The following is a 26,123-nucleotide window of genomic DNA, read 5'->3' as shown; positions in this document are numbered from 1 at the left end:
CCCTTCCAGCCCAGACAGTCTATGACTCTGTAGATGAGTCTCCTCACTCCTGGGGTACCCAACTGATACCTCAGGGCATTCCTTTTGCCTTCCCCTCGTTTTCCCTGACAAACCTCTGGCAGCAAGGAGCAGCCCAGGCAGGAGGGGCTGGAGGCTGGGATGAGGTCACGTTGGCCAATGGCTTCCAAAGCACCTTGTCTATCATCTTCCAGCAAAGAGGATGTCAGGTAACACTGGAGGATGCTCAATCTGTCTCTGTCTCCCCGCAGGTGACCCTGGTCTCCCAGGTCTGCAAGGCTTACAGGGTCCTCCAGGAGCACCAGGGCTTGGCCCACAGGGATCACCAGGACCTGCTGGGCAGCCAGGACCCCAGGGACCACCAGGTGAGAGGGGAACGAGCCCCTGATGGTGCTTGTGTCATAGATGGACACTGGTGTTTGTAGGAATATTGCTCATGAGCTGTTTTGTGGCATGGTCAGTGAGGATGCACAGGGGGTGTGTTGGTGGGTGTCCTCCATCTGGTCCAAAACACAGGGCAAGGCCTCCTGAGAAAACACCTGCCACTTTTTTTTGGTCATTGATGGATAATACAGACAGGAGCAGAGCCTCACTTAGGAAATGAGGACTTCTTCTGCTGCCTGGCTTTGAGTCTTCATTATTCATGCTATTTAATTTCTGAATCCTAGATGGACAGGGTCAGGTAGTCTTGTTAATGGTGTTCCCCCTGCTCCATTGAGGACTAATCCCATACCTTCTGTTTTTTTTTTTTTTCTAGGATTTCCTGGAATAAAAGGAGAAAGAGGTTTCCCTGGTATCCCAGGTCTAGATATGCCAGGACCAAAAGGGGATAAAGGTAGCCCAGGACAGCCTGGAGTCCCAGGGTCTGTGGGGTTACCCGGCCTGCCAGGTCCCCAAGGGGCCGTGGGGCTGAAAGGATCATCAGGTAAATGTCTTTTCCTTTGGCAAGTGGCTTCTGTGAGGACTGAGTTTTAATTAAACCCAGGCTGATGTCAGTAGCTCTGTGCTTGTGTGACTCTACTGCTCCCAAGTCCTTTGGTGGATCAGATCCAGCAGCTGGCAGACACTGGCCTTCACTTGCATTTTTGCTTAAGTAGTGGAATTTCTAATGTGATAGGGAGTAAATAATTCAGTTTCTTGAGCTTCTTTACATGGCTTGCTTTATTTCTCTTATTCACTCTTTGCTTTCAGGGCCCAAAGGAGAAATGGGAGTTATGGGAACTCCTGGACTGCCAGGGACCCCTGGACCCATTGGAGATCGAGGTCTGCCTGGTGAAAAAGGTGAGAAAGAAGATTTTATTAAAAAAAGACAGTTGTAATAGACACCTTTTTCTCCTGTCAGAGGACAAGTCTGGAAATAAGCAATGAGAAGGATTGTGCTTGGCCTGAGGAATGTTTAATGTCATGTAACTTCCCTGTGAGTTAGAAATAGTGTAATTAAGAAAGCCATATCCTAGGAGCAGTGCTGTATTTGGGCACCAAGCCAGGATTTTTAATCCATTCTTAAAGGTTTGCTAGGTGTAAGGATGCTATAGATACGACTCCAAGAAAATACTATGTTTAAAATTATAAAAAGCCAGTAAGAAGGTCTAAATTCTTCATATAATGCCCTGTATGACTGCCAAAACACTGTCCCTGGTGTTTTGAGAGTCTAAAATGAATGGCTGTAAAGAGGGAAAAGCAAGTCAACTTTTTTGACAGAGCTGTTGTGAAGCCCTCCTATAAAAAAATCTTCATGTGAGGTAAAGGAGATGATCCAGAACATGCTATTTGATGCTCAGAATTTGACTAAATAGCTATTTTCCTTTGTTTTTTTCTCTACTAACTACCTTTACAAAGTTTTATATGCCACTCTATTATTCTGTGCTATTTATAGGTAGCCAAGGTTTCAAAGGTGTGGTCGGGCCACAGGGTGACCCTGGTGTCAAAGGAGATAAAGGTGAAGCTGGTCTCCCAGGAGAACCTGGAACGATGGACACCATGGACATGGTTAGTCTCAAAGGCCAAAAGGGAGATCAAGGAGAGAAAGGTAACTTCAGTCTCTACCTGTGGATGAGTGTCATTGCCACCCCTACACTGTTCAGCTCTGTCTTAGCTTTGGCCAACAGTTTTTTCACAGAACAAAGGATTTCACACCACAAATGCAGCTCTTTTTCTTTCAAATCCACAGGGACAAAGATGAGTCAGGGACAGAATGGGTTTGGGTTGGGTGGAAGACGTGGCAGTTTTTCCTTCTAAAATTCATTTTACCTCTTATAACTCTCTCAAAAGAAATTTTAGAAGCAGAAAGCAGAGTAAAATATGTAAAATAGAGAGAGTGGAAACTTTGTGGCTGTGGAAACCAACTGATGCTGTAAAAAAAAAGAAGCCCACAGCCTTTTTTGGCACACTTTGTGACCTGAAGAAGTTTCAGGAGAGAAACACGTGTGTGCCACTGATACCACAAGATAACATTGAGAAACATCTAGAGATATGCAATAGGCAATCAGCTTTCTGTTTAGAAATTAATATTGGTAGAGATATTAGGGGTTTTTTAGACAATTCTTGGATTTTTATTTTTACTGCTACATGAAAATTGAGTTAAGATCATTTTCTGTCATGTTTTTGTTTTCAGAGAAAACATAGTGTCTATTTTATATCTTTTTATATTTGACCTCTTCTTACTATGCTTTAATTTTTATTTAAAACCCTGTGAGAGTTTTTAAATAATGAGTTAAGCCAAAATAGAAGTGCAGGTCTTAGGAGTGGGCTACCAAGATCATGTAGCCTTCCATTTCCCTCAACCAAATCCTTCAGCCTTTCATTTTATATCATCTTTTCTGAAATAATTATCATCCTTGTTACCCTTTCTGGCTTCTCCCCAATTTGGCTGTGTCCTGTTAGAGCTGAAACAAGTGAAGTACTTCAACTCAGACCCTGCTAGAATGAAATTTCCCTGTCTTGAAACAGCAGCTGACTTTATGCTCAGCTATAATTCTCAGTCTTTTATTTCTGGAATAATTTTTAATTTTGCAAGCATGCTTTTAATTCCTCCTCACCATATATGCAGTGCATTAAACATCTTGAATGTCATGATGTTGATTTTCAACCTCTATTCCAGCTCTTCAAAATCCTTCTACAGTCTAATCCTGTCCTCTTTTCAAGCCTTCCCAGTTTAGTCTCATCTGTAGATGTCATCACTATGTTCTCTGCTGGGTTCAGAGCACTTGAGACTCCTTTCCACCTATAAACTATGATGTAGTTGAATTTTGGGAGCAGGAGAGTTTCCCAATCTAGATACCTCTTACCTCTGTGTCCTGACTACTTGTCAGAGGGAGACCTGGGCTCGTGTGTCCCCACTGGGTCTCAGAGAAGCCCAGGCTCCCAGCTTGGACAGCCAGGGAGGGCAGGAGAAGACCTTGAAGAACATAAGAAGAACAAAGAAGGACATAGAGAAGCTGAGGTGCAGCTTCTGAGAGCACTTTTGCATTTCATGAGGCTCCCAGCCTATAAGAATTAATTTCTTTCTGATCTTTATATATATCTGGTGGTATGAGAAGCCTTGAAACAAATCCAGATAGGTTCTTCTCCATTACTTTCTTATCTACTGTTGGCCTGTAGGTTGACTGTTTGATAATCAGTTTTATTTCCAGAAATCCAAATGAGGTACACTGGTTCCATGCACAGAAAGAAGCTTTTAAAAAGCTCCAGTACAAACTGTGCATGAATGACACAATATTTTTATGGAAGATTGTGAGTGATTTTTAATGAAAAAAGTTTGGGTTGTGATATCTTGAGATGTTTTTAATAAAATCCACTTATTTAAAAGCATTCAGGGAGCTGTCTTCAGTAATCTACTGTCCTGCAGCTATCTACAACACTAACAGAAAGGGGCATGGCCAAAAAGCTTGGACCTTAAAGCTGGAGAAGAGGCACACTACAAAATGAGAGATGGAGCCTCCTGGAATGATGAAGATGCTTTAGGGTTCCATAGAACTGAGGAGACAGCAGATTTCTGGCTGTGAACTGGTTATTCACATGGACCTTTTTAGACAGAGAGCAATCCAATCAATCATTTCTCTTCACACTTGATGTCTGAGGGTTCTCAAGTAACTCATTAACCTAAAACACAAGTTTGTTTGCAGGTTTTTTTACAGATGTAACTTGTTTTCTAATTTTCACAGACAGCTGTCAGACTTTAATAGTTTGAAACCCTGGTTTAGGGACTGGAGAGTTGTTTTACTCATGGACCTTTTTAGACAGAGAGCAATCCAATCAATCATTTCTCTTCACACTTGATGTCTGAGGGTTCTCAAGTAACTCATTAACCTAAAACACAAGTTTGTTTGCAGGTTTTTTTGAAGATGTAACTTGTTTTCTAATTTGTTAGAGAATTTGTTAGTCTGAGGGTTCTCAAGTAACTCATTAACCTAAAACACAAGTTTGTTTGCAGGTTTTTTTACAGATGTAACTTGTTTTCTAATTTTCACAGACAGCTGTCAGACTTTAATAGTTTGAAACCCTGGTTTAGGGACTGGAGAGTTGTTTTACTCAAGTGTGACTCTACTGTACAACCTATGAAGCTTGAATTCAGCCATTTCCTTGTTCAGCAACAGTGATCAAAAATTAACTGGAAGGATTATTATATGGCAGTACAGGAAAATCTGATAAAACTGATCTCACTGAGTGTGTTTCCTTGGTGTCCAGGGGACCATGGAGCAACAGGAGAAAAAGGGTTACAGGGGGAATATGGAGAACCAGGAATTCCAGGGAAAGATGGTGAACCTGGGACTCCAGGACTTCCAGGTATGTTTGAAGCTAGCAACAGAGAGAGGTTGTTCATCAAGTGTTTTACATCTCATTAACTAATGGAACTCTTCATTTCTTTGCTGTCTGTAGGACCAAAAGGTGATCAGGGCCCACCAGGGTACCCAGGAGATCCAGGAGTTCCAGGACAAAAAGGATCAGTTGGTGAAATGGGTTTGCCAGGTACTGGTTGCTGGGGATTTATTCTTCTTTTTCCTCAAGTTACTGTAGAACATGATGAGAGACCTGTGTGGAGATGTCTTGGTGGAGCTCTCTGACAGCTGCACTGATGCACTGTCTGAACTCCACACTTTTGGGACCTCACTTTCTCACTCCTGAGGTGATACACAACTAATAGGCTGCTTCCCTAAGTTTCTATATGAAAATCCTTCAGCTGGATGTGTGGGATTTGTGTATTGGTGGCAAACAGGCAATTTTTTCAAGAGCTACCTCTTCATCTGCCTTGGGTGAACACTTGGTGTTCAGATGACCTTGTGCTTAGGGTAGTAGGAAATCCAAGGAGAAAGACTCAAATGGCAAAAGGGGACAGGAAAATTTGCTACAGCAGAGTCCCTTTGTCACTGTGGCCCTGTTAGAAATTATCCAAATCAATATAAACTTTTCTTCAAATCAGATTTTTTAGCAAAATCTCTGTTGACTTTGAATCCAAGATTCAAACCTTCTCTTACAAGGAGAGTTTGTCTTCTAGTAAACTGTCCTAATTAGAAAGTGCATCTCAAAAGCTAATTTGCTAGCTAATTAGTGAGTTAGGTTGCTTTTCTCTCTCTGAATAGCTGAAGCAACACTGAAAAATCATTGTGAAGGCTGCTAGGTTACCCCTAATTCTGATATACCCATTTTTCCTTCTCTCTTGCTAGGAACACCTGGAGAAAAGGGTCTGCCAGGAGTCCCAGGCTCCCCGGGCACACCAGGGTTCCCTGGGCAAAAAGGTGAAAAAGGAGACAAAGGAGCACCAGGTTTTCCTGGAATTGGCTTTCCAGGGTCTCCTGGTGAGAAGGTATTTACAGGATTTGATTGTCTCTGTATTAAGTATTGCATTTGTAAAAATACTCTTGGCCTTTCAGGTATTTTATTGAGTTTTCTGATATGCTCATTTAAATACCAGAGGAGAAACTTGAAAGGTGTGCATATGCCCAGGATGAGATGCATGCTGCTTGATGGGACCATTATCTCCAGGGTTCTTACACAATCTCTTCAGAACAGGCTAATTTACAGTGCTGGAAGTGGGAGGGAGGGGAAGAACTTTTAAAAATACTAAAAGTCAATCAATTAAAAAGGCCTCTTTACAAACAGAACAACTAATCACACTGAAACAGGGGTGGTGTATTTTTACAGAGATACTGGGAAGCTGCAAAAAAACCCTAGAAAATGCTCATATATTCCTGAAAAAAGGACTATATTAATACTGTCTGCAAAGTTAATTTAATCTCTAATAGGATCCTCCTTTGTTTCACGTTCCTTTTTCTAGCTGTACAATGACAGTAATCATGAATTTATGAGGGAAAAACTGTAAAAATAAAGCTCACTAATCTGGTAGCAAACTTACTGAAGACCTAAAAAATGGTTTTTTTGAAGGTGATGAAGTGTAGTAAGTAAGTTAAGAGGCTATTTCAGGAAAGACTGTAAAAAACTGACATAAAAATGGATAGAAAACGACCCATTTTCATATGTAGGTATTAGCAATAGCTTGAAAAGTCAATAATTCTAATAGTGGGATTTAATGACAAGTTTAATCCTAAATTGCTTTGTTTCTGAATGGAAGAATGAAATTCTTTCTAAGTCTGTTGAGTTAGAGGGGTAACCATTGCAAACAGAAATGTTTCAGGATTAATATGTGGATTTTCTAATGTGTGCTGCTCCTTCTAGGGAGAACCAGGAAGAACAGGTAGTCCAGGTTCATCTGGAGAGAAGGGTGAAAAGGGGAGTGCAGGAATTCCTGGAATGCCAGGTGCCCCAGGTCCCAAAGGATCCCCTGGCATGGCAGGATTTCCAGGCAAGTGCTTATTCTTTCATGGAACAGGGCAAAATTCATGTGAATTACCCCAAAATCCTGCGTATAAACCCTTCCCTGTCTTCTTCTTTTCTTTAGGGAGCCCTGGCAGCCATGGAGAAAAGGGGGAAAAAGGACTTCCTGGCTTAAGTGGCATCCCAGGTTTAAAAGGAGAACCAGGTAGAGAAGTGATAAAGGCCATCAAATTCTACTTAAAGCATCGTTCCCCTCCAGGCAGTAGCTGGGACAAATATTGTGGCATTCTGCTTTCATTCTGGCTCAGATATTTATTGGTCCATTTGTTAATCTCATAGTCCACAATAGTCATGTCCTTGGACAATGGGCTGGGCTCTTCACAGGTCCCTGCTCTCTAAACTCACTCCAATTCATGGGAACTATGTCAAAACCTGCAATACTTGAGCCCAGTCTCACACTGATTTAATTCCAAAGTCACCTCAGGTCACGCCAGAGTCATCGTGCAGCCTCTCCTTGGTCTCTGTGGGAATAAAAGAATAAGTTAAATCTTTATTTAGAGGAAAAAAAAACTGTTACAAGAAGTCTGATGCTTCCTGGATGGAATGAAAATGGGAATGATTTTTTCAGGTGAACCTGGTCTGCCGGGTCCTGCTGGTTCCATTGGACAGAAGGGTGAACCTGGTTATGATGGGATTCCAGGTGCTGCTGGTGCAAAGGGTGAACAAGGTACCGTGGCTCTCATGTTGAGTGGACAGGGCACCAAAATGCTCCACAAGAGCAACTGGCAGAGGGGTGTGCTCACTTTGGGGTGCTTTGGGTGGAACCTTGGACAATAAAGTTGGCGTGGTGTCTTGCAAGCCATCATCCAGCATTGCAAAGCTGATCGTTCAGAGGAGCAACTCTGTTTCATCAGTGTAATCTTGGAAGAATTTCTTTCACAAAAAGCTGGCAATGCTTTAAAGAATGGGCATGTTTGGGAATTAATCTCAGCCTGCAGCTTAGCTGTGAGATAATGGAGCAGGCTTGGCTTTTCTCAGGGTGGGGCTTTCAGTCAGACAGGGCCTGTTGTGCTAGGTACAAGCAAAGACAGTTTCAGCCCTGAAGAACTGCTGCATGAATTATTTATTTAGCTTTTATGTTTGTTTAATAGAGTTTTATTCATTACAGGTTAAATTTAACTGCTGTCCCATCTCCTAATTTTTTGCTGCCTCTAATTATAGGTCTTCCAGGTAGAGGACTTCCAGGATTTCCAGGTGCAAAGGGAGATAAAGGTAAAACACTTCTTTAAAGAAGCACAAAACCTCTATGAACCAACATTCTATCAACATAATGCTTCCATTCAGACTTTGTACTTCATTCTTTTACGTGCTCTACCTTTCCAGAGCAGGCAGAAACTCTGAGAGGCTCAAATACTAACTTCTGTTACAGTGGCAGCATCTTGGCCATGAGTTAGCTATGCCCTAAAATGGGTAATTATTCATAGTGTGGAATTTACTGCAAGCTGTGCTGTGCTGAGGTAATATAATTAGCTCCTTTATTTGTGTGCTGTGCTTTTGACTCCCAAATATTTCTGTTTTCCTACTAATTTTGCTAGAATCAAAGTCTAGTGAGGCTCAGTGGACCAGCCAGCAAAAGATTCTAGTTTCAGGGCCAAAATACCACAGAAATTATTTTTTACCTGAGTCTGTTGTGCAGCCCAGGGGCCATTTTATTCATTGCTAAAACATTTATTCTCCAGAGCTCAGCAGAGCATGTCTGAGATCTTCACAGGAACATGGTGCAGAGGTGCAAAGGATAGCACAGACCTGATGAGTTCTTCCTGAAAAACTACTACCTAGACTCAGGACTTCCTAGCTTGGGTACAGCCACGTAGCTTTCCCAATTTCAAGACCATTTGTGGTCTTCACAGAGTGTGTCACTCCTCTGTGCTGTGACAACAGCTTATTTGGCTTGAGTCAGTGCTTTTTCAAGGTGTCTGTAAAGCACCATGCTCCATTTGATGAAATAAGTGTGTCCTAGGCACTAGACAATAGGTCTAGTAGACAATAGACCAGGCAATAGATACAGCAGTGAAGAAATAAGTGCTGCTGAGAAAGGAAATTGTGCACAAAAGGATTTTCAATTTTAAACATCCAGAAAACCAAGATTCAATTAGTCCAACTGTGACATTAACAGGACGTGGCAGATTTGGAACTTCTCTAGCTTGAAACACCAATGCCCTACCTCACTTGTTCATCCTATGAATACAGGAAAGTTTGGTGGACAATCAAAAGAGAGAAACCAGAATTTCACAGTAACTTCTGTTTACCATCTCAGAGTGATTAACAGTCATTAAGTTGCTGAGAAAGCCCTACTGTTAGAGGATGTATTTTAATAAGCAGATTTTCCAGCTCAGTATGGTGAGATGCTGGATTGTGAGAGCACTTTTCCCACCTCATCCATGTCTCTCATTTTATAAGCACAGCTCATTTTAAGATATCTGACTTTAGAGTGAATAGATATCCAACTGACATCATTTCATAGTATCACAGAATGTCTGGGTTGGAAGGGACCTCCAAAGGTCATCTAGTCCAGCCCCCTTACAATAAGCAGGGACATCTCCAACTAGGTCAGCTTGCTCCATCAGTCCTGACCTTGAATGTCCCCAGGGATGGGGCCTCCTCCACCTCTCTGGGTAAACTGTTCCAGTGATCAACCACCCTCATATTAAAGAACTTTTACCCAATGTCTAACCTAAATCTGCCCTTTTCTAGCTTAAAACCATTCCCCCTTGTCCTGTCACGTGTGTTCCAAATGTGTTGTAGCTTGAAGAAAACAAGTCCAGGATTTAAAGACCTCGTTCTGTCCAGGCAAAGAGCCAGGGGTGGTGTTCTTTATATGTTTTATATCTCTTATTGTTACACTTCTATCATCTTCCTTTTCTCAAGGAAGAAAGCTTGTCATGAGTAGATAATACAGCAGAAGATTTCCATGGTTGTCATCCTTTCTCTAATCCTCTTTTGGGGTTTCTTTCAAATCCCAGGTGCAAAGGGCGACGTGGGTTTTCCAGGATCCCCAGGGAGTCCTGGGATCCCAGGTCTGAAAGGAGAACCAGGATATGCTGGTCCACCAGGACCGAAGGGCAACCAAGGTCTTCCTGGGCTACCAGGAAGTGCAACTGAGGGCCCTAAAGGAGACAGAGGACCCCAAGGCCAGCCTGGCCTTCCAGGTAATTCTTTATCTTCAGTATTAACGTACTGCTGTTGATCAAAGCTCAGCCAATTAGTTAATGACATAACCAGTATTGCATATCCTTGCTTATCACCTCAGAGATGAGGGAGAAGCTCCCTTTCATAGGCAGTCTGGCATCATGTCCTCAAGCAGGCTGACAGCATGTCCTCAGGCAGTTGGTTTTGTCCAGAAGTCTTTCTAACTCCCCTTTCAACACTGGAGAAAACCCTCCCCTGCTTTCCATCAGCCACAGGCTGATGAAGGGTAGGTGTCCAGCCAGATGAGGAGTTGTATGGACCTCCCTGCAACAGGCTCTCCTGCTGATTTTCTTGAGATGTTGTTACAATAATACCTTTGATTCTGCTCATCCTCCATCAGACACTGCTCTGAACCAACTTTGCCACTAAATACACTCTTCTTCTCCCTCCTAGGATTACCTGGGCCACCAGGGCCACCAGGACTGCCTGGTGTGAAAGGTGCCAAGGGAGAGCAGGGGAGCAGTGGCTGGCCTGGGACTCCTGGGAGTCCAGGAATCAAAGGTGACCCAGGTTTCCAGGGAATGCCAGTAAGTTACTTTCAGTATTCTCTGTATTTGCTGAAAGCTGGGTCTTGTAATTAATGGGTATATTAATCATAGATGTTTCTCACTCAACAGTATGATACTTCATGCTCAAAGTGCCTTTGGACTCACTGATGATGGAAAGTCAGCTTGAAAACATTTCAATTCTCTCCTTTTAAAGGCTGCCTACGAATCAGCCCCAGTGAGATAATGAACTTATTAGAAATTTATAGATAGTGAGTGGCAACATACAACACCCAGAACATAATTTACAGTGTATTAACAGCACAGGATGGCTGCAGCACACCCATAAATCCTGCAAATGCATTAGCACTTAATTTTAAAGGTTGCATATTTCACAATAAATTGCCCTCTGAAAATACCTGAAGTGTTTGGTTTTGTTATGAAACCTTTCAAATAAAGTGCACAACCCCAGTGCTGTCAGCCATGAAATGTAGCTGCTGATCTGGAAATACAAACAGGCAATACTATTAATACACTGGTGACATGTATTATTCATTTTCCCTCATCTAAATCAGTCCCTTTTCTGTATATTAGGGAAAATGAAGTGGAATGGGACAGTCACCAAGAATAGTTGGTCTTCTGTGCTCTTCCTTCCAGGCTCTGCTGCCTTCTTCCCACAATGAAAAATACACTCTGTATTTTAGCTTTACATTTCCTTTTTCCTACTAAAATAATAATAATAATAATAATAATAATAATAATAAAAAATAGTGGTGATCATAATCGTGGAAATAATATTATTAATAATAAAAATGGTGATAAAATTTATGGAAGAAGGACTAAGAATGTAGGAAAGTGTGACTCAACAACTCATGTTGTACAGAAGGAAGATGCAGGACTAAGTTCCTGGTGTGAAAAGCAGGATAATGATAATGTACTTAAAAGATCCACATTATTCTTGATAATGCAGAGATCTGCTGCATCCTTCTCTGCATCCAGGGGTCACTTCCCAGAGACATGAAGGATTTACATTTCATAGCATATTAATTGTATCATCATAGCAATCATCATCTTTGAAGGCAGCAAATCAACAAATAACATCCCAGTGTGTTTTTCCCCCTAATTTAAGAATTTGCCATACTTCTGCAGAGAGCTTTTCACAAGCTGAATGGGAAAGGCCAAAGGATTTTGGTCTTCAGTCAGAAGAAAATGTTCTGCTCTCCTTGAGCCACAATGCTTAGTGTTGGGTTGTTAACTCATCGTGAAGAGTTCCAGTGAGTTATTTCAATATTAAACTTCCATGATCCATATTAAGATGGGTTTCTAATGGCTTCATCCTCCCCACTGTGACATGCTCCTGCCCTGGTTACAGTTGAGTTGCTCCAGGTAGATGGTAACCTCAATCAGAACAAAGACTTGGTTACAACGTGGGTGACAGAGCCTGTCCAAAAATCCCTTAAAAAAAAAAGAGACTGCAGAGATCAGACCATGAAATGCAAATCCTGTGGATTTATCTGTGCCTTTTTATGTTGAAATGAGAAAATCAACATTTTTTTTCACCAACTGAAATAGTTTTGTTTCACTTGGAGCAGATCCAACCCAAAATGTTGTTTGCCAAGCTTAGGTCTGACTGGGAAAACACAAAAAAAAAAGTTAATGAAACTGCACACTCTTGTGGGAAAAGTATTTTGATGGAAGGCTTCCAATCAATTTATATTATAAATCGATCAGTTTTATAATTATAACCTAAAAAATATATTTTAAAAAACATTTTAATGAGATTGTGATTCGTGACTGTCTCCTGAATGAACGTTGTCCCTCCTGGTTGGTGCTACAGAAACTCATGTGTTAGGACTTGAAGGAGTTCACATGGGCCATGTCTTCATGACTGAAAGAAAACAAGGAACCTTCATTGATACCTCCCTTTCCACTCTGAGGTTCTGCTGTGTGAAGTCTCACTGCTGACACACATTTTTGAGCTAGTCCTCTCTTCTCCCTTGAGAGTCAGTGGAAAGAATTAGATCATAGAATCCTTTAGATTGGAAGAGACCTCCAAGATCATCAAGTCCAACCATCCAGCCAACACTACGAAGTCCTCTGCTAAAACAGCATCAGAATCTGTCAGGGCTGGATGTTTGTAGGGAGCCATTCTTAATATAAACCCCCAACTTAGATGAAATGAAAAATCACTGCACGTGTCTGTTCTGCTGCTCTCAGATCTGATGAGATGTTCAGTAGGTTACTTGACAAAGGGGTTTTGTTTCTTTCCTTTACCTTCAGCCAGGGAGAAACTTTGTACTTCAAAGCTTTTTGCAGATGATCTGCAACAGAGAGAAGAAGGAAAGGGAATTTGCAGTCATTTCAATGCCTGGTTACAGAGTCTTTTGAAATATGGGCTTGGTTCTCCTTGAAATGAAGCTACAACGAGCTTGTTCCTATTAATTTCAGAACAATTTGCAACATAATAATGAAGGGAGAGGGAGGAGTTTGCATTGTGTGTAAGTCCTTGAATATTTTAACCCTGTTGAAAAATAAGTGTCTTCAGAGGATTATGAATGGTTGAGCACATTTAATTTCATTCCACAGGTGAATGTGGAAGTGTTCAAGTCTGCTGTGGTCTAGAATTACCACATTTCATTGCCTAACTAGCAACCAGCAGCTGGGTCTGCACTGAAATTAATATTTACTGATATTTGTGCTTCTTGATGTATTTGATATCAATATCATCTATAGTTGAGAGCCTTTTTATTAGCTATACTCTTCGTGAGACCCTATTCTGATCTAGTATCTTTGGGAGGCAAAAAGTAGTTTAATAGGAACAAAACCTTGTTCATTTAGGAGAAGCTTCTCATCTAGTCATGATAGAGAGTAACCATTCCTTAAATTTGATGGCTTTTCTCTCATTTTTTTGTATAGGTTTCCAAAAATACACAGCCTATTTGAGACTCATCTCATAATGGTGTAGGATAACTATGCTTCATATTTTCTTTTATACAGGGTAGTCCTGGTTTACCAGGAGATATTGGTCAAAAAGGTGAGCTGGGACCTCCAGGAGTTCCAGGTGTTCCAGGTGAGAAGAAAATTTACCATATTCCTAAAAAATATGCAGAGATTTTTCTTTCATATCCTCCCTCTCTCAAAAAATGATGCTCAGAGTAGCTCGACTCTGTCAGTTATTGAAGCAGGACGTTGAAAGCTGCATCCAAAAGCATCCAGGAACATCAAGATTTTTTATGAAGTTTTTTTTTGCCTTTTGCCTATTGCTTTGCCAGTTTTAAGTGTGCACTTGCTTTAAAAACTGGGTAGAAAAATCAATTTTTTGGACATTACCAGCCAAGAGTCTTCCAGATTGTCTGGGGAATTGAAGAGGCAAATGTTGCAGCTGTATTTGAGGAAACACAAGCTCAGGATGTCTCCATTGTTGACTAAATTGCTTCTGCTGTCACCATCACATACAGGAAAACACTTTGTGTATAAAAAATGCAATTAATAGGGAAAAAAACCCTTAATTCTCAAAATTTAGAGAATAATATTAGAGGAAGAGAAATTTGTTTTCAGTTATCGTTTCTTTGGGGACTTGGTGCTCTTGTTGGTACCTTGTTCTTGAAACAGTTAACAAGTTAATTGAGCAAATAAATTCACAGCTCTTACATGCTTATGGGATGGAATATGTTTATTCTGCATATATCCTTCTAAATTAAAAAAAAAATGAATATTCATGTAAATCTTTCCTTTGACTTCAGGTCCAAAGGGATCTCCAGGCTTCCCAGGCCTTAAGGGTGAGCGGGGTGACCAAGGTCTTCCTGGATCCAAAGGTATAATATAAAGACTGGCTTTTTTTCCCCAGATATTGTTGTTATGATGGATATTTGTGACTAATCCATGGATCTCTCTCTCTCCCTTTCATTGAATGGTCAGATTAGATTTAAGTATTGGGTAGGGAGTGGATGTACTTATCTCCTGCTCTGAAAAATCAATACTGAAGTTTTGTTGTGATTAGAATCTTTAAATGATGGCCCCAGAACCACAGAAACACAGAATGGTTTGGGCTAGAAGGGACTTTTAGAGACTCAAGTCAACTAGTCCAACCCTTCTGCCATGGGCAGACACATCTTCCACTAGATCAGGTCGCTCAACACTCCATCCAACCTGACTTTGAACATTCCTGGGGATGAGGAGCTACAACTTCCCTGGGTAACCCACCCTAAGAGGTCCATGTCTGTCTCATACTGAGGACCCCAGAGTTGAACACAGTCCTCTAGGTGGGATCTCAAAAGCAAAGGGGGAGAATCACCTCCCTTGACTTGTTGTCCACACTTCTTTTCATGTAGCCCAGGACACAATCATCCTTCTGGGCTGTGGGCACACATTATTGGCTCACATCCAATTTTCCAGCCACCAAGTCCTTCTCTGCAAGGCTGCTTTCAATCCATTCACCCCCCAGCCTGTGCTGATTTGGGGAATGGCCTTGACCCACATGCAGGGCCTTATACTTGGCCTTGCTGAACTTCATGAGGTTCATATTGGGCCATTCCTCAAGCATGCCAAGGTCCTCTGGATGGCATCCTTTGCTTGCACCACTCAGCTGGCTGAGGGAACTCCATAGTCCAAGGTCTGGACAGCTATTTCAGTCATTGGGAGGTCTGTTTGGGTGGAGACATCACCAACGATGGGCTGTGGTGCTTCCATGTTGACTTCAGCCACAGTCTTGCAGTTGTGGTGGTGGCCACCATTTTCTTTCAGCAGGTCACAACCTCCTTACAATCCTTAGAAAAAAGGTCCACTTACAAAATAGTAATTCTTTTGAAAGATGTCATCCTTCTCATTCCCTGGAGACCTTCTGGGTAGACTTGCACAGCCCTCAGTTAGTTGGTGTGACCTTTGGGGCTGCAGCCTGAGCCTGCTGGTGAGCAGAGCAGACAGCACCCCAACGATGGGCAGAGGTCACAGCTCTGCTGAGCCCAAACTGCCCCCACCACTCCCAACAGATGCTGCTCCTTGTTTGCCCAACCTGGTCGCAGTGCTTCTGCTCAGAGCTCCATCTGTGGGCTTGCTCTGTCCTCTTGGGTGGAAGATGGGAAGGTTCCTCCATTGTGGCTGGAACCTCCTTGTCTTCTACCTTCAGCCAACGTTGGGTTTGGCTCTACTTCATGCACATAATATTGTCTTGGACACATTGGAGCTCTAGGCTCTGTCTGTTCTCTGAGAAGGTTCCTCCATTGTGGCTGGAACCTTCTTGTCCTCTACCTTCAGCCAACGTTGGGTTTGTCTCTACTTCATGCACATAATAGTGTCTTGGACACTTTGAAGCTCTAGGCTCTGTTTTCTGACTACAAAAATCATCATGGAAGGTAACATGGTTTTCTCACTTTCTTTATGGTGCAACACTAAATTTGTGCTGGTTTTGTGTGTTCATTTTGGCAGGTTTACAAGGCCCACCAGGCCCACCAGGTGCTTTTCAGCTTATTAAGGGGGATCCTGGCTTACCTGGCCCTGTAGGACCAGTTGGTCTCAAAGGATTCCCAGGACTCCCAGGTCCCAAAGGACAGCAAGGTGAGAGTTTGTAACTTGCCAGTAGAAATACATTGTAATGAATGTCAAAATAGACTCATGGTAGGCTAGACACTAGAAGATTTTGGGGATAATATTATCCAGCCTTTTATAAGCCCCTTAAATTGTATCAACAACAAGGAAGAGTCCTTCTTTTTGAAGCTCATCCAAAGAAGTCCCAGAAAACTTGTTCTGTAGTCCTAGATTTCATCTCTTAGCCCACACACTGCAATTTTTGTAAAGAAAAGGTGCACTGCAAGAATTAACCACACTAGGGAATGAGAGAATGGAGCAAAGGTAAGACAAAGGAGCTACTGGGACAAGGACATGTCCTTCAGAATGATGGGACACAGAGTGGGAGCTCAGAGGTTCTGTGGGAGAACTTTGTTCCTGCTTGTTTTATGGGAAGATGATGGGGAATTCCAGTGGGGCATCAGATCTTCTTTATATTTAATATAATAGATATGGAGGTTTGCTCTCAAAGGTGGAGTTACAACTCTGCAGCTTCTGGCCCTCAGGAAATAGCTATGAAATGATCTCCGTGGCTGGACACAGCCTGGGTTTGCTCAGGTGGAATGTGTCCCTGTTCTCTAGTCCCTTCAACACATCAACAGAGTGTTGCTTTGTGAGTGGTCAGGAAAAGGACAGCTCTGGCTCCCTGAAGCTTCTGATGGGCTACACAAGGGTTGGTGTGGGGCTGATGCTGTCAAATTCTTCTCTTCTCAAAGTCAGAGTTGCTGGACTCAAAGCATCCCTAGAAAATGGACAGAGAGAAGACAAAGTATATGTCTGGAAACTTGTTTGGGAAGGAGCTAAGAGAATACTGGGCTCCCTACTCTTCATGACCCTACTTTTGATGGTCTGTTTTTGATTGAGTCATGTGATAAGCAGAGAGGGAAGAGATTGCTGCCCTTCCTTTTCAGATGGCAGGGGAATAGTAGTTATTTTAGAAGCACACCCTCTGCTTACTTCTCTCTTCTTCTCTACCATAGTTACTTCAGCTACAGTAACCTATATATGTGCTCTAGATATCATTTAGCTTGGAAAAGATCTTTAAGACCATCAAGTCCAACTGTAAATTCATCAGAGAGAGAGCAAATTGCCTTGAAATTTGCTGTGTATTAAAAGCCATAAAGTCAGAACTAAAATGAGATAATAGCCAGTAATAACTAGTCCTTGTTTTTCAACAGGGCTGACGGGACCTTCAGGTGTCCCTGGACCACCTGGCAGCCCAGGGTTTGATGGCAAACCTGGGCAGAAAGGAGAAGTTGGTCCTTATGGTCCTCCAGGTAAGCCCAGGAGTTTTCAAAGTCGATTCCTTCCTAGAAAACTAACATAGGAAATGAGGTGTGAATGGGTCTCATTTCACTTTTTCAGTTATGTAGGCAGAGTACAAAGGTAAAAGGAGACTCTCTGTATTGTAGGGCCCAGAGGAGTGCCTGGTCCACCTGGCCCTGAAGGTTTGCCTGGGGCTATGGGCCCCCCAGGGGCACCATCCGTTGCTCATGGCTTCCTCGTCACCAGACACAGTCAAACCACTGAAGAACCATCATGTCCCTTTGGAACCAGGCTGATTTACCATGGCTACTCCTTGCTTTATGTACAAGGCAATGAAAGAGCACATGGCCAAGACCTGGGTAAGTAGAGACCAAATTAGAATCCAATTAGCACTCATTACAAACCAAATATTTCCTTCATTTTTAAAATAAACCTGTGTAATTATTCTTGGCTCTATTACGCCTTCCAGGTTGGTTTGGTGGACAGTGAAGTCAGTTTATTGAAGAAAGACTTTATCAAAGCCTTTGACATGGTCATCCATAGCATCTCTGTAGTCAAATGAGTGAGATATGGGCTGGCCAAGCAGATGATGAAGTCAGTGGGAGATTGATGGGTCCATTAGGCTCAGGGGGATGTGATCTTTTTGCCCAAAATCTGAGTGGTGGTCATGGATTAGTGATGTCCCTCAGGAATTAGTACTGGGCCAGTGCTGTTCAATGAATTTATTCATTGAGTGATGGGATAGACTGTCTCAGCAAATGTGTGGGTCATGCTGAATTGGGGGGGACAGTTAATCACAGCTGCTCTTCAGAGGGACCTGGCCAAGCTGGAGAAAAGAGCTGAGAAGAAGACAAATACAGAGGGGTACACCTAGAATGAAATAACCTCACACAACAGAAGAAACTGGGCACTGATGGCTCACTCAGCAGCAGCAGAGGCTGTGAGAAAGCTGCTGTGCAGGACAGGACCTGGAGTCCTGGTGAGCAGCACTGGCTGCCCTTGCCACAGCTACCCCATTCCCTGCTGCCCAACCTGCTGGGCTCTGCTGGTGGAAGTGCAACCAGCAGAAGGAGGGTGGTTGTTCTTGCTCTCTGTGTGGGACCACATCTGGGACAGTGTGGCCAGACTTGGGGCTCACAGATCAAGGAAGAGCCCAGATTTGGGGCTCACAGATCAAGGGAGATGTTGATACACCACAGTGAATACAACGAGCTGCTAAGGTGGCGAGTGGAGTCTGGAGAATCTGGTGGAACCAGCTTTTCCCAGCTTTAACAGAAATTTTGGGTGGGGCCTTTATTGCTGGCTGCAGTGAGGGTAGAAAAGATGGGTTGTTCAGCCTGGAGAAGAGGAGGCTCTGGGGGGACCTTAGAGCGACCTCCCAGTGCCTGAGAGGGGCTACAGGAGAGCAGGGGAGGGACTGTTCACAAGGGTTTGGAGGGACAGGACGTTCCATTCCATCCCATTCCATTCCATCCCATTCCATTCCATCCCATTCCATTCCATCCCATTCCATTCCATCCCATTCCATTCCATCCCATTCCATTCCATCCCATTCCATTCCATCCCATTCCATTCCATCCCATTCCATTCCATCCCATTCCATTCCATCCCATTCCATTCCATCCCATTCCATTCCATCCCATTCCATTCCATCCCATTCCATTCCATCCCATTCCATTCCATCCCATTCCATTCCATCCCATTCCATTCCATCCCATTCCATTCCATTCCATTCCATTCCATTCCATGGAGCAAACTCTTCTCAGAGGGGCTCAGTGACAAAAGCAGCAGTGGATGCAGGTATGGGGTAAAGTTTTTGAAACATAAAAACCTTTTGACCATGCTGATGCTCAAACACTGAAACCCAATGAGGTTGTTGAGTCTCTTCTTTGGACAAACTCAAAACTCAACTGGCTATGGACCCAAGCAACCTGATCCAACTGGCAGGAGTTAGGATGGAAGACCTCTAGAGATCTGTTCCAACCCAAATTAACTCCAGAATTCTACAGGCAAGACTGGGCTACTCCTTGCCTTGCCCTGTTTCTTCCTGATGGAGCAAAGAGAAGTCACTTCTTCTGAGAGAACTAGGTCCTGTAGAGCAAGTCTCATCTGTTTTTGTGGTTACTCCTGGAAATAAGTGTTTGGTTTAGAAGAAATGAGTTAAAAAAGTGCTTTTCACTTGACATTTCAGGCACAGCTGGAAGCTGCCTCCGAAAATTCAGTACCATGCCCTTCTTATTCTGCAACATCAACAACGTGTGCAACTTTGCATCCAGGAATGACTATTCCTACTGGCTCTCCACTCCTGAACCCATGCCAATGAACATGGCTCCTATCACTGGGGACAATATCAGACCCTTCATCAGCAGGTAGGGGTTCAGTTTGTAAAATAATGAAGCCTGTGCAAAGGGTTTATGGGGCTTTGTGGTTTTTTTTTTTTGGAAAAGGCTTTTAATCTGTTTATTTTTATGTCCTGCCTTTAAATATAAAGTTTGAGGCCCTTTGATGAAGTGTTTCAAAGTGTGCATGATTTCAGTTCAGACTTTGATCAAAAATAAACCCATTTTGGAGGGGGAAACCAAACAAAGTGTCAATTTGGAGTCTAACTGGAATGAAAAGTTTTCCTTAGGCTGTTTTGCAAAAGCTGTGATGTACTTTGAAGGGGAAAAAGGTTTGAATTTATTCACAATCCCTTGTCCAGAACAATTCCGGTTTTTGACTAGCCCTAGCTAGAAGGTTTTTAGGGCTGAGTTTCCATTTGTTTGAGAATGGTAACATTATTTATCATCCACTATTACTTTTATTTATCATCCTGTAGACTACCAAGCTTCTCCCATTGCTTTGGAGATAGCTTGAATGCACCCATCCTTGTCTGAATTAAAGCAAACAGCTGCAAAATCAATCATCTATTTGTTTTAGAGGTTCCAGATTCTCATCTGGTGTCTGACACATATCAGATTTAACTGTCCTGTGTCAATCCAACATGTGGAACTTTTGGTCCATTGTAAATTGGAAGGCCACCAACAAAAACTGTCCTGCCATTGTATGGCCAGTGCTGAAGGCAGAGGTGTGAGCAAGAGCAGGGAGAGCTGTACCACTGCTGGTAGATAAGAATCAGACAATATAATTAGATGATTATGAATAGATGTAGGCATTGCTGTGGTTCCCATCATCACTTCTGATCTATATCAGCTCTTGCTGGTGTATAAAGTGGAGTGGAGATGCTGTTACTGTTTTCTTGGGTCTCTATGTACCATCCAAGAGAAAGGACAAATCAAATAATCAGTGGGTTGTCATCTGGACATCTTGGTGTGTTCTAAAAAGTATTTGGCTCTACTGCCAAATGTTTGGTATTTATTGTGGATGGTAGATTCCCATCTTGTGTCTGCAGTTCTCTGCTCTGGGTTAGTGCCATAGAAATTGGTGTGCCTTGAAAATGGATGGGCAGATGGAGAAAAGGTTCTCAGGAAAGACTGTAGTTTTTTGGTAGTCTTCCTTTTTTTTGGCTGTTCATGAGATGTGAATGGAAAGAATGTGAATTTTTTCAGAAAAATTCAAATGATCAACCATTGAAATTTGTGCTCCTTTTACGCCATCCCTGATTGAGCACCCAAAATAACCTTTAACAATCACTTTTGAAACTCTTGCTCTAGTAGGCACCTGAAAACATTTTGCCTGACCTTGTGCATATAGAAAACCACAAAAATAGAAAATAAATATAGAAAATAAAAAAATAAAATAGAAAAAAAATATAGAAACCATAAAAATATATCTGTATATTAATATATATCAATCTATGTGTGTGTGTATATGGGTTTTTCTTTTAGCCATAGCAGAGATAACTGTAACACATATTTTTTAAACCAACAAGGAATCTGAGACTATTCTTCCCATTCATTTCATGAGTTGAGGCTTTGAAACCAACAGTTTTCCCTGCCCAAAAGTTGAAAAGGTGTAGAAGTGGGACTTTTTTTTTTTTCATGTAAAGCCTTCCACTGAAATACCAGAAATCTCTTGAAGCCAAGAGGACAGCCAAGAATAGAGGCAGCTTTCCATTCTTCTTTCAACTTACTCTTTCCTTGATGTGTTTCTTAAAATAACTGTCTTGCTCCTGCAGCAGAGATGAAGGCAGGAGGTATGAAAGCAGTCCTCACAAGTCAGAAATAGAAGGCTTTCATGATAAATTCCTTTGCTTCTCTGCATTTTCCAGAATCCAACTTCATCACTTTTGTACATGATTCTTTTCACTGCTCTGATAATGGAAATGAGACTGTTTGGTTTTAGGTATTTGAATCATTTTCCTCATTGCTGACCATAGTAGCCAATTGAGGAGTTATATAAGAAATAAAAGTTCTGATCCATAAATAATTTATCTGAAGTCAAATAACTGGTGCTGCATAACTTCCTGAAGAGCTGTTTTGTCAAGTGATCTTGCTAGAAATATCTTACTGGGGATGAAGACCACGAATATAAATAAAAGCCACTTTCAAGGAAAATTCAGGGGGAAGAGTCTGTGTGAGATTAGATTAGATGTGATCATCCTCATGAGGCATTTCCCAGGGAGCTGACTCTTTCTCAGGGCTATGCTGAGGAGGATGAATTGCTGTTCCTTGTCTCTGATCACAGCAGACCACTTGCTGAGATCCTTGCTGAGTCTCTTAGTTTTTTGCTCCTAGGAAGGTTAATAGGAATAAGACTTGCTAATTAAGCTGTCCCTAAGTAAATGAGGGGAAAAAAAAGAAAGAACCAGTTGGTTGGTTTTTCTAAATGAAACATTTTGGTTTTCCCATGGTTTTGAAGATGGCATTTTCTAATTCAAGGTTCTTTAAAGAAAGTAACTTCTGAAATAAGCAATATTAATGCTCAACTGCATGTAGGTCATTCATCTCTTGGTCTTTCCAGATGCTCTGTGTGTGAAGCTCCTGCTATGGTCATAGCTGTTCACAGTCAAACAATTCAGATCCCACCCTGTCCTGAAGGCTGGAGTTCCCTTTGGATTGGTTACTCCTTTGTCATGGTGAGTGCACAAGGAGAACACTTGGGTCAGGCCTTTCATCTCCACTTCTCCTCTGGGAAAGTTAATATCTGGCTGTGTCACTTCAGGTCTTAGGAGGGCATTAGACCTACACCCTTTCTGGTGACTTTAGAAAGGTTCTGGCTAGTTGCTGAATGAGAATAATGCAATAGCAAGCAGTTATCCACTTTTTGGGGAAGGTCACACAGCTTTCTCTTCTGTTTGCAGCTCTGGTACAGGATCCCAGTGCTGAATGAGGGAGGATTTCAGCATAATTTCCCCTTGTCCTTTTCCATCTCTGTTGTAGCTTCCTACAGTGGCAGCTATCAGTGCCTGTCCTCTTCCCCTGTGGTTATTATTAAGTCTTCACTTTTCAAATGGTGTTTTTGGCCTTTTGTCAAGTTTCTTCAAGCTTTAGCTATATTAGTAAAATAAACAGGGCCAAGGGGTGGCCTGGAAGAGCCACCCTGTACTCCTCCATCATGGTTAGTTGTTGGCATGCTTCCTGTCATGCTCACAGCCTGTATCAGCTTTGCTTTCCTAGGCAAGGTGTGGGCATGGGGTGAGAGGCAGCACAGACCCCAAGCTGTTAGCACTTGGCCATGAGAAGGAGGCCACTGTGATGTGGGGTGAGAACTGGGTTGGGCTGTTGGATACAAACCATGCCATGTGGATAGCAAGACAATGAAGTCTTTGGGTCTGGAGAGCAGGCCCTGCCTTGTGGCTAGCAGAGAGAGAGCTTGGCTCCTCTTTCAGCCCTGAAGGATTTCTGTGCATGCTGCTGCCCTGGAGTTGATGTTGCTGGTGGAACATCACCACCATCCCTTCAGCTCCATCTTCTTGCTCCTCCTCGAACCGTGGGACGAAACAGCAGGCGGGCACAAGAGAGGGCATGAGAAGAAATACTTATGCAAGAGATGGTGTAGCAGAAGGGGTGTAGTCCCTCTCTGACTGCTGCTTTTGTGTCTCTGTAGCACACCAGTGCTGGTGCAGAGGGCTCTGGCCAAGCCCTGGCCTCTCCTGGGTCCTGCCTGGAGGAGTTCCGCAGCGCTCCCTTCATTGAGTGCCATGGCCGGGGCACCTGCAATTACTATGCAAATGCTTACAGCTTCTGGCTCGCCACTATAGAGAGGAATGAGATGTTCAAGTAAGTCCATGGGGTTTTATTTTTGATCAGGATCTGGGACTCAGTCAAGCCTTGGACTGGAGAAGAGAAGTATTGTTTGAATTTCATACACGGTTCAAGTATTGGCTGTGCCCCAGCCTGCTCAGTGCATGCAGTTAATGATTTTCTTAACAAAAAGGGAAAAAAAATCATAATCGTTTGGGGAGGGGGGGGAATTAATGAATGTGCCTTCAGTGAGCGTTGACAATGTGTCATTTGTACCTAGTGTTTTGCTTTTCAGAACAACCTGACAATGTGTTTCCACCACGTTTGGCTGTAGCCACCGAGTCGTAACTGGGACGGGCTGATGTGCTGCCTGGAATTAAGCTGGAATATAAAGTTCCCTCTAGTTGTTGTTAGCACCTAACAGAACCCGTTGAAAACAGTGCAGGTGTTGAACTGAGTGAGCTGAACAATTATTGACCTTTCCTTAATGTTTGAGGAAGGAAAATGCAGCTGAAGGTGGAGGCTTTAGGCATTTCTTCAGTCCTGCTAAGGTTCTAATTAGGGATATTAAGTGGTAGGAAGCTTTGTCTGGTCCCCTAAACATTTGACACAGTCTAATTTGTTCCATATGTATTTTATGTTAGCCTGTAGCCCAGCTCCCATGTCTGCACAGCTTACCTGAGTAGCAGACATTCCTTTGGAGGGCAAGCAAGCATCCTCTTCCACCACAGTCCAGGCTGCTGCTCCTGGTACCCTCCATCTCTTCCAATCTGTGAGTGCTCCTGAGCCTGTCTCAGTCAGAGTGAAGCAGGTTGTGCAGCCAGTTTTGACTGTTGGTCTATGAGATAGCTGTCAACTAGGTAGGTAGAAAAATTGAGCACCAGGGCTGTGATCAACTCATCATCCAGAAAAGCTACTGCTGCAAGAGCCCGTTTGCCAACACTGGGGTGAGCAGTGGCTCCCTAGGAAAAGAGGAAGGCTGCTCAGAGGAAAATTTAGGGGAGTCAGCACTACAGGTGGTTGTATTCATTGAGTCCTACTCAGAGACCTGGCAGCTGCACACCCTTTTCTGGCTACAGGCTGTACCTCAAATGGATCAAATAATACCAGACCAAGGGACCCGTCCTACTATCACAATTAAAAGATACTCCTCAGTTTTCTATAAACTCATAATCAATACAACATCACATCATTTCCTTTGCTGGCTTTTCATTTTTTCTCTAAAATCACAAGAATTAGCCAAAAACTCATACACAGTCAAACGACTTCAGTGTCTTGGCCCAGTTTTCTCTTTTTTCAACCCAAATTCTGGCACGTTTTCACCCTGCTCATTAACCAGGTAGTGTCTTGTGGTTAAGAAAACGTCCAGCCTCATGACAGAAGAGACTTGTGAAGTAACTGGAAGTGGAAAACTAATCTTGTGATAATTAGTGACTAATAGACACTGGGGAACTCAGGGACACCTTCATGATTCAGCACAGCTTAGAGAGGCTTTTGGCTGCACGTCAAGTTTTCGTTGCCAATTAGAAGCCTGAAAAGCGACTGCTGCTGTCAGCCACGGCTCATGGGTCTTTCCATTGGTTTATTTTTTTGGTAGGAAACCAACTCCCTCCACGTTGAAGGCCGGGGACCTGCGCTCCAACGTCAGCCGTTGTCAAGTCTGTATGAGGAAAACATAATGACTTTTGAATTTCGACTAATTTTTCACACAATTATGGTGCTATTCGTTTAACAGCAATGAAGCCTAGACATATATCATATGTACCTCATTGTTGTCCAATAGGAAAACAGTAAAGTGCCTTTTAGGAACTTGCATAACTAACACACACTGCTTTACTGGCCCTGTCCTTGCTGAAGAAGAGAAGAGACAACAAAGATAAGCTTCCAACGTTGACATGCCAAGTGGCACTTTTCAGCCAAATGTATGTATTTTTTTATATAAATGCAATGCACTGAGGGAATAAAAAGTCAGCCTTTATCCAGAAAACAAATGCAAAGGTGCTAGGAGGTATGCAGTGCTGCCTTATACTGTTTGACCCCCCCTTTCTTATTGTATTATAGATTTAGATTCATTTTTCTTCCCCAGATAAGTTTGTTGTGACCGTTCTCTAGGAGTCTCAAAACCCCAGACTCTTGGGTGTGTACTTATTGTTCTGTACAAAGCAATACTGGTGTAAAAAACCAAGAGTTCTGGGATTCCAGAGTGGGGTTAAGCAACACATCACCATCTTTTCACAACCTAGAGTGTCATCCTGCAAACCTTTGCTTCTCTTTGTAGCCTTGCTGGTGGGTTTGGTGGGGCTACATCTGGGAGAGGTTGCCAAATTGGTTGGCCAAATAGGCAAGGAGGTGTTTCTGCTCTGTTGGTACTATGCAGCTTCTTCGTGTCGTAGAACAAACTTTCCTGTGGAATAAAGAATGATCCAGCAATGGTCAAGAAAAAAAGAAAAATATATATAAATATTTTAGTAATTTATATAGATATCGACCATTAGGCAAATCGAGCTCTGGATTTATCGTTTCCAAAAGAAGCTTACAAGAGTTTTCTTCTTTTCAGTGTCATGAATTAGATGTTCAATGCCAAAAGAGGATGTGAAATGTTCATTTTGCATAGGCCATTTCAATGCTGAAGTGACAGAGACTGAAC

The 26,123-nt window shown here is 42.6% G+C and overlaps 1 protein-coding gene across 1 annotated transcript; it reads left to right on the top strand.

The window, feature by feature from the left end:
• Positions 1 to 269: 269 nt before the first annotated feature.
• On the top strand, positions 270 to 25,657 carry LOC103769086 (collagen alpha-1(IV) chain-like; the record flags this gene model as incomplete). The annotated part of the gene is made up of 22 exons (XM_008936260.1): positions 270 to 383; positions 776 to 943; positions 1,210 to 1,299; positions 1,895 to 2,047; positions 4,705 to 4,803; positions 4,897 to 4,986; positions 5,682 to 5,821; positions 6,691 to 6,821; positions 6,918 to 6,994; positions 7,418 to 7,516; positions 8,011 to 8,061; positions 9,813 to 9,998; positions 10,432 to 10,565; positions 13,521 to 13,593; positions 14,267 to 14,338; positions 15,948 to 16,076; positions 17,264 to 17,362; positions 17,498 to 17,710; positions 19,543 to 19,720; positions 22,254 to 22,368; positions 23,340 to 23,512; positions 25,074 to 25,657. Coding segments are annotated over 22 exons (2,666 nt in total), but the record flags the coding sequence as incomplete, so codon positions are not given.
• Between the last annotated feature and the right edge of the window lie 466 nt (positions 25,658 to 26,123).

This window comes from Merops nubicus, unplaced genomic scaffold (assembly GCF_000691845.1).
Source record: "Merops nubicus isolate BGI_N331 unplaced genomic scaffold, ASM69184v1 scaffold25462, whole genome shotgun sequence".
NCBI classification, from domain to species: domain Eukaryota; kingdom Metazoa; phylum Chordata; class Aves; order Coraciiformes; family Meropidae; genus Merops; species Merops nubicus.
The sequence above is the reverse complement of the archived record's forward strand: the minus strand, read 5'-3'. Positions and strand labels throughout refer to the sequence as shown.